The sequence below is a fragment of the Juglans microcarpa x Juglans regia genome, chromosome 1S, assembly GCF_004785595.1.
Source record: "Juglans microcarpa x Juglans regia isolate MS1-56 chromosome 1S, Jm3101_v1.0, whole genome shotgun sequence".
Classification (NCBI taxonomy): Eukaryota; Viridiplantae; Streptophyta; class Magnoliopsida; order Fagales; family Juglandaceae; genus Juglans; species Juglans microcarpa x Juglans regia.
This window is the reverse complement of record NC_054595.1, coordinates 24,802,538-24,811,004: the sequence shown is the minus strand read 5'-3', so window position 1 is coordinate 24,811,004 and position 8,467 is coordinate 24,802,538. Positions and strand designations below refer to the sequence as shown.

At 35.7% G+C, this 8,467-nt stretch overlaps 1 protein-coding gene across 2 annotated transcripts; it reads right to left on the bottom strand.

Moving 5' to 3' along the window:
- Positions 1-300: 300 nt before the first annotated feature.
- On the bottom strand, positions 301-6,522 carry LOC121246292 (phospholipid:diacylglycerol acyltransferase 1-like). Of its 2 annotated transcripts, none has more exons than XM_041144398.1 (6): positions 5,696-6,522; positions 4,348-4,570; positions 3,935-4,218; positions 3,306-3,633; positions 1,669-1,928; positions 301-893 (listed from the first exon to the last, which is right to left on the bottom strand). In XM_041144398.1, exons 1-6 carry the CDS (start codon positions 6,175-6,177, stop codon positions 407-409), a joined length of 2,064 nt encoding a protein of 687 aa, XP_041000332.1. In that variant the 5' UTR covers positions 6,178-6,522; the 3' UTR covers positions 301-406. The 2 variants fall into 2 exon arrangements, with proteins under 2 accessions (XP_041000332.1, XP_041000330.1); XM_041144396.1 differs by having other exon boundaries at positions 1,669-1,946; positions 5,696-6,454.
- Positions 6,523-8,467: the final 1,945 nt, after the last annotated feature.

Sequence of the window (8,467 nt, the reverse complement as noted above, 5' to 3'; positions counted from 1 at the left end):
AATAGTTGTATTATTGAACATCATTACTTCTTTTTTATGCACATAGGCCAAAATCCCTTAATGGAGAACCCCTAGGAGTTGGCCTTGAATTTGGAGGGAATGATATGCACAGGTATAAGATTCAAATTTTCTTGGTCATCGAATTGGAAGATTTTTCTTTTTAAATTATTTGAAGTACACTAGTAAAAAACTCTTTGTCAAGAGCATGTGCACCCCGAGATTAGTGGGGATGTTGTTGGACTCCTGATGGCAATAATAATAAAAAAAATCCCTTAATAGATGATAAATACCATTGGACACTTTTTGAAAACTACAAATTATTCTCATAAAATAGAGTTATAAGATACAGAACTTTGAATATTTTTCTACTGCACCATTCAAATAACTGAATACATATGACTTGAAATTACAGATGTAAGTTGATCTTCTCAGACCATTTAAAGATGTCCGAGTAAACCTGATCACCTCCCAAGTCTTCTCCGGAAGCTCCAGTTGCCACCCTCAGAATATCCTCAATTAAGGCAAAATTTCCCATTATATCAACATGGGCACCACTTTGGGTACCCCGGCCCTCTAGCAGATTGGCTGGAGGAGAATGATCGTATTCCCTAATGTAGGTTCGAATTCCCGAAGGATTAAATCTGGTTTTCCCACGCCAACCTTTGGCACACATGAAGCCTGCACTTAAAGCAGGCACGGTCTCGTCACCTTCAACAGTGTAGACTCCGTCTTTTAGACAGCTCTCTTCATCTTCTCTACTGTCAGCTGATGTGTCGATCTGAAATGGAATGTAGCATTCTGCAGAAGAAGATAACTCATAAACATATGCTCTTTCGGTTGGGATGCCAACTCCATACATTGAAAAGATTTCCATGCCAGGAGCATTTGGTAATCTGCATAATCAAAGTGGGATTAACATTCAGATAAACTAACTTCAGTGTCAATGAACATTGACCAACCCCGGGAAATCATTTCCCTTTTGAGTAGCCACAGTTGGCTAAATTGAGCAAGCAAACAGAAAGAGATCAGCCAGGAAGCAAAAACTGTATACTCTTGGCAAAAGCAAAAGGAATACAACGAAAATGCAGGTAGAGTGAACTACTGATAATGTTCAGCTGAGGTATCTGTTGTTAGGACTACAGTGTGCCATATTGGTTTAATGGGGTAAACAAGAGTTGTATATCAAGACTAAAAGGAAAAAGACAAACCTTACTGAACCACTTCCTTTGCAAATCATAATAGGATATTTGTAATCAGCAACCCACAAAGATTCAATCTTGTACAGTGACCATGATAGTAATTTAGAATTATTAAATCCCACTTAAGATTTATTTCTTTCTAAAAGCAAATGCTCCCACATCCCTGAAACAAAAAATATATCACTAAAAAACTTATTGAAAAAAAAAAGATCCAACAAAAAATGAACCGGTGTTAGTGAAGGATTATATAATCCATTCAAGCTACTTTTTAAATGCACTAACAAAGTTTTTTTTTTTTTTTTGAAAAAACTAACAAAGTTTTAGTTGTTAAATAAGCATGCCATGCAAAAGGGGATGCCCCATATAATTGAGTATTATAATTGACAAATATATTCTGAAATTGTTACCAAGGTCCCACAAATAAGAGGTGGCATAAAAACTCAAAACAACAGGAAACGGAGATTCTTACCTAGTCTCCAGGGGATTTGACCAGTATTTATAGTGTTTGTACTTTGGGTCGTCCAAATTGTCAGCAATTCCATAAGAGAAATGAGCACTGCCGCGTGCCATCATTTTCGGTGCGACAAACTGAAGCAGATCTAAAACTGATCCGGCAGTGTAAACTTTATGTTCTGCAACAGCTCTGATACCCTCAATTCCCATGTCATGGTATTCGGTCCACACATCACGACAGGTATTATTTGCAAAATTACGACCCTTAATAGCATCCTGCATGTCAACCAATAGCTAAAAAACATAAATGTATTGGTCTTGAACAAAATAATTAAAAAAGACAATTGTTTCTTAAGCAGTGGGTCAGCATTAAGCAAACCACATAGCAGAATTAATTAGTACAAACTGGGGATAAGAATCCATCTAGTTTACCTTTGAGAAGAGAAAACAATATATAAAACATTTATGCTTATCCAGAAGGGAACCAAGGGCAAAGCACAATTTGTCCTTCTCTCTTTGGTTTGACTTTCTGTACTAGCTTTTATAAATTTCTAGGTGTAAACTTCGGGAGTTTTGCTACTCATCATCCCCACACACCACACTTTTTTTTATTTTTTTTGGTTTTATTCTTCCTAAATTAATTGAATTCTTCTACTCATCATCAATATAACACACATTTGGTAACAGAAAAAAATTAAAAATTAAAAAATTATGTGTGGTGTCAGGTGTGTGGGGATGATGAGTAGAATTTTTCAAACTTTGGTAGGCCCCAGTTAAACTTCAAAGATAATAATTTTTCCCTGCTTGCTATCCTTCCTCTCATCATCCCCAAATCACGAGAAAGGAATAGAAAACCTTCCCTTCTTTTTCACATCCCTAGTAAATAATCTAACAAGCCAGAGACTTCAAGTTGTAGTTGAAGTTTGCCCCGGACTATTGTTTTCACCTATAAAAAAGATTGTAGTTGAAGTGCATTCTGCTTCCCATAAGATAACTTGGAATTGGAATATTCAATACTAATGTACATGTTGACATCTGATGAAAATAGATGATGCTTCTATCGCCGTGACACAAAATGACAGACAGCTAGAGACATACTTGAAGCATCTAGAGCAATAATCTTCCTTGAAATTATATTGAATAATTGACTTGGAATGATTCACAAAATTACTGGTATGTGAGGACAGGGAGACTACACATGATTTGGATTAGAAACTCACAAACATTAAAAAAATTTCGTTTAAATTAGAATTAACAATTTATTCTTAAATTATAACTAGTATAAACATAAAAGGTGTGTGTGCGTGTGTATTTGTGCTTACACATGCACATACATGCAAGGACCAACTCCAAAAGACACGTGATGAGTTATTTCACTGTCTTTTTGAAGCTATCTTATACACTATTTGTTCTTTGAACTTCTATAAACACATAAATCCATGTACATGCAACCAACACAATCCATAAAAACATCATACTTCTCCACCCTAATTTTGTGGTAACTTTTAGCTCAAAATCTCATCCCTTATTATCAATTTTAGGCCCCTAGCAAGATTTTCAACCTCCGAATTTCTAAATCTGCAGTATCTTTAAATCACAGAAAATGAATTTGGGAGAAATGGTTGATTCATATAAAATAATATATAGCCTTACCCGAAAGTCAGTCCTCCCAATCTCAGATGATTTTGCCTCTGCCACATCTTTACCAAATGAGATAATCCTTCCATAATAAGCACTTTTTAGTTGGGAACCCAGACTTCCAGTCTCATCTTGTCTTGCCAACTTGGTATCATTGTTTATTTGTCTTCTCTTGCTAGGAACGTGGCCTTCCTCTGGTGACCAGTCAAGATCACCCCATATGGTTTCCCCACCTTTTGGAATCATTGACATGGTTGAATCCCATGTGCGGGACATCTTCATCACATGTTGCAATGTTTGACGCCGGAACATATCATTATCCAAGAAACCTGGTGCTATGGCCCTGCAGTTTTTAAGCATGAAGAGAAATTTTACTTTTCTAAGAAAGATAATAAGAAAAGAAGGACAAGAAACCAAACAATTAATATCAATTGGGAAATTAATCCAAGGAGATCCACTGTCATTTATATACAGTCAATGTTAGGAAATTAATAAAAAAAATTATTTACATCAGCCATTCTTATTTCCTACCACTATCCAAAAAACATAGTATTTCAAACTAAACTCACATCAACAAGCAATTAAAAAGTCACATCCAATGTACTATTCACTACAACATAGAGAAAGTAACGAGAAAAAAAAACCTGGCAGCTGCAACATCCTTGGCTTCAGCAGAGAAAAGCCCTGCCACAGCTTTTGGAACACCCAAAAATGGTCCACCAATGTTCATCACTGCCTTTATATGCTTAGAACACCAGTCTGGTCCTCCCCCTCCACCCATTGGAGCTGGTGCCTCAACCCACTTCATAAAATGCAGAAAATACAATACACCCATTGAATGGGGAACTATAACTGCCTTTTTCCCACCACTGGTAGCAACCATCAGCTCTATCTTACTTTTTATCTGACTTAGTGTTTGGTCCCGCACCTGATTAATTGAGTTCAACAACAATGCCAAAATCAGTGCAAGTAATAAATAGAATATTGAAATGAAAACATAGGTTCATAATCAATAAAATAACACGGTCAAACAGCAGAAACATGGTTACAATAATACCTCAGTGTTCTGAAATGAGATTCTCCAATCATATGCAGCCATATACATGTTCTTCTCCTCATAACCAATGCGCGCCAAATTAGCAATTAAAACCGCCCACACAAAATAGCCAGGAGCAAAATAATCAGCAGCCACAAGTCCAGTGACGGGCCTAACCCTTATACCAGGAGGATCCAGCCCCGTTTCATTGTCCAATGACATGTGCTCTACCCAGCATAAAGGCCTGCAATTGCAAAAGGTCCAACAGAACAGCAGGAATTATTTTCACCAAATCTTAGAAGAACTCATAGAAGTTCAGAAGTAAACTGGACAACAAATTCTCGAGGAAGTTGGCGATGATATCCAGTGGGAACTAGAAATAGCCATACCTAGATACCCCAATTTTCACTCTAAAAGCAACTAAAGCTTAAAATGTTCTAATCCAAATCTGCAAACCCCAAATAGTGCAGCCCCAAAATGAACAATTTTGGCTCTGGAACTACTAAAACAGCTGAGATTTTCTAGTACTTTTACTTTAAGAGCTATCTTTTATGACATCGTGAATTCGATTAAAATAATTCGTGTTTACATGGGAAGTGATATTAATCCTCTTGATGATTTAGTTTTGACCATCACCTACCAAAAAAATTTTAGTTTTAAAGATCATCCAGTACACACGTGAGGCAGTTTTTCCAATATAATTTACTCAAGAAACAAGTTCTCAACTAAAGTCAATGGGAAAAAATCTTCTTTTTGCCCTATTAGTGTTTAATTGAATAAATTAATAACAATATAATTTACCTCGGCTGGCAAGTCTTCTAGTGTCTAATTGCATCAAATAGATGATTCGCAAAGACGTATTTTTATGCATGCCAACACCATTTGAACATTTCCACCTATCCTCGTCATCAACCATCCATCTTAGAGTCTTAGACGCTATTACCAAACAAGACAGGTTGTTGTTAATCAACTACTTGTCTGGACTTAACTAATTGCCATAAAGAGGGAACAAATAGAACTGACAATGTACTATAAAAAGGAGAAAGAAAAACGAAGCGAACAAAAAAAAAAAGAAAAAAAACATTACCAAGGCTTTACTACCACTAGCCATATCAAACCAGTTCTTCACGCACTACCCAGAAGGGAAACTTGCTTGACGTTCAACCACTTATAACAATGAGTCCCTCACTCACTACCGAAAATGGAAACCAGTCGACTCCTAACAGACCAACTATAAAATTGGGAAGAAAGTGTTGCTCCGGAATACTGAATAGTTTTTCACCTTCAAAATTTATACTACGAAATAAAAATCCACTGCATCAAGCACGACGGCAAACTTCAGAATCACAAAACCTATCAATGGAATTACCTTTTATACACTTCGCCGAAGGTACCGCCCCAGAGGCGCTTCCGGAACAGCCCGTCGGCACAGGGGTGTCCCTCCCACAATTCGAGCCCACCGGTCACGATCCCGGGCACGAACACCACTGGGTGCTTTGCCGTCAGCCCCTCTTTCCTCAACTTCACGCCGGGCGGGTCCGGCAGCGGCCCCGTGATCGCCTCCGTCACATACTGGGGGAAAGAGGCAGGCATGGCGTTGTACAGAAACAACAAGAGCCACCAAATTGTGCAAATGCAGCCGATCAACCAACAGCAGCTGTCCACGCACGACCACTTGCCCTTCTCCTTAGCCTTCTTGGCCTTCGATTTTTCATTCTTCTTATGAAGTCTCCTCTTCTTGCCGTTCTCTTCTTCTTCTTCTCCTTCTTCGGATTTTTCGTTTCGGTTACCGGAATCGGAACCAGAATTCTTCTCAGCTTCGGCGGGTTTTTTTCGCCGAACCAGAGGCATTGCAGCGATTAACTAAAGCTTTATTGAATCTGACCTTTAATGAAGTACTTGGTTACACTCCGTTCGTCTCACTGGGAAATCACAGATTCTCCCATAGGCGTATGTATTACGGTGTAAAAAGAGGAAGATACTTTTCCAGAGTTAAAAGGAAAAAAAAAAAAAAAAAAACAGTTTATTGATTATTTATGTCAAAATAAACGGAGCAATAGCCTATATGCAAGCCGAAGAGACCAGAAAGTTTGATGCCAAGTGTTCAAGCAGAAGGAAAGACGCTCTCTTGCTTGGTGGCAGAGATATGTTTAACAAGGGAAACAAACGGGGTTAGGCCGCTGAATTTGAGACCATTTGGTAGCCGTTGATTGGTGGGTGACGCGACTTGCAAGGGGTTTTGGGTGGGTCCGAATTTCAGATTCGAGATAACGCGTTTAATAGGATTGGTTCTGGATAGATCCAGTTTGGGATTGGGTGGACCGTGGGTAGTTACATCACATGTTTTCTAAGGAGAAGTATTTTACATAATTATTTATTTTAATTTAGTTAAAAATAAAATATTGAAATTATTAAATTTAATAAAATATTGGTGGGAAAGAGAAATAAAAAATGATGAATTTTGTACTAGACGTACTTCATGACAAAATAAAACGGAATCTCCTGAATTTAAATTACATTAAATGCTATATAGTATTAGTAATTTTTAGTTTCTCATTCAATTCTGCACAAGCATTTCATACTTAATAATTATTTTTTTAATAATAAATAAATTGTTCAAATTTTGTATAAATAAATCACATACAAATTCTTGTAAAACAATGAATTCTACCTAAAACGAGTGTACAAAAATTATTTTTTATTAATGAGATCCACCTTTTTTACTAAAAGGTTACGAGTTTATATAAAACTTATTTATACGAGACTTGTACTTGATATTATTCTTTTTTAAAACTCTGTTATTCTTTAAATCTAAAAAATAGTAGTTGATTTTGTAAAAAAAAAAGAAAAAAAATCTATTTACAAGTCTTATTTTTTATACACCCAACACATCTCTCAAATATTATATTAAGAATTATTGTTGTTTCAATATCTTTAAAATTATAATGAATATCACAAAAAGTGGCATGTTAACATGCTGACTTAAACGTAGCAAAATTTAAAAAGAAATATTTACAATTTTAGAATGTAATTAAATATGAAATTTATATTAAAAATCTATTTTTTTTAATATTAGACCGAACCTTTTTTATAAGATAATATACGAGATTTGAGACTCTTATCTAACGTTCCTCAATTCAAAATAAAAGAAAGGGTGTCATGGGCCTTATGCTAAATGCCCGACCCGCTAGTAAATGTTAGGCTTAGTCTAGGCTGCTGCAACACTGGGCCAGGCCCAATAAACCACAGATCAGCTCATATATCATCTATGCATGCATTCCCTTACCGCCTTCAGGTGTTCAACGGAATATCAAATTAAAGTGAAAATGAAGTATTAGCTCAGAGTTTTAAATATGGTGATGCCCCAAAATTTGAGGAATGATATTTACAGTTCTATAGTTTTATGGTATATAAATCTCACATATTTTTTGTTTTTAAATGTGTAAATCTATGAACCACATAAAAACAAATATTTTATTTTTATAGTGAATCTCGCTTTTTTTTTTTAAATTTAATCATTTAATTTGTATTCTAATATAATAATTACCATATTGATTCTTCATTGTTACCATATCTTGTTGAACAATGTAGATACTTCTCATTGCCTGCAAGCGAGTAAAAAAAAAAAAAGAGAAGAATAATTTTTATTTATAAATCGGTGGGGATAACACACATAATAAAGTATTTACATGACACAATTTAATTTAAAAGAAAAATTTTAATATTTAAATTTTATAAATTAAATAATATTATTTAAAAAATATGAATGATGTGTTATGCACACTGATTTAAAAATAAAATAATTAAAAAGAGAGAGAAGAAAGAAAGATAGGTTGTGGGTTGGTTTTGAATGCTTCTTGACCATGCATACTAGGGGTTTAAGCACGCTATTATATAGCATCATTTTGGTGTTGCCTTCGTTTTAAAAAAAAGGAGAGAACTCACAAGAGCGTGGAATTTGCCATTGCCAATTTTTGAGGTTGGATTTTGGCAGCTTTGTATCTGTATAAGATGGTTAATGGTACCTTCTCTTTTGATGGCTCTATTGCAAAGGTAACCCCAGAGAAAGTACCGAAGTTGACCCAGCTTCGGTCACCATTTAGGAGAAAATCGATGGTGTATTGGCCATTAAGATATTGTA

Excerpts from the sequence above, each read along its gene's own strand:
- LOC121246292 (XM_041144396.1), bottom strand. The coding sequence starts at position 6,177 with ATGCCTCTGGTTCGGCGAAAAAAACCCGCCGAAGCTGAGAAGAATTCT. Across the intron at positions 4,219-4,347 it reads TCTCATTTCAGAACACTGAG|GTGCGGGACCAAACACTAAG; the intron begins GTATTATTGTAA and ends TCAATTAATCAG. Across the intron at positions 894-1,668 it reads TCAAATCCCCTGGAGACTAG|ATTACCAAATGCTCCTGGCA; the intron begins GTAAGAATCTCC and ends TTGATTATGCAG.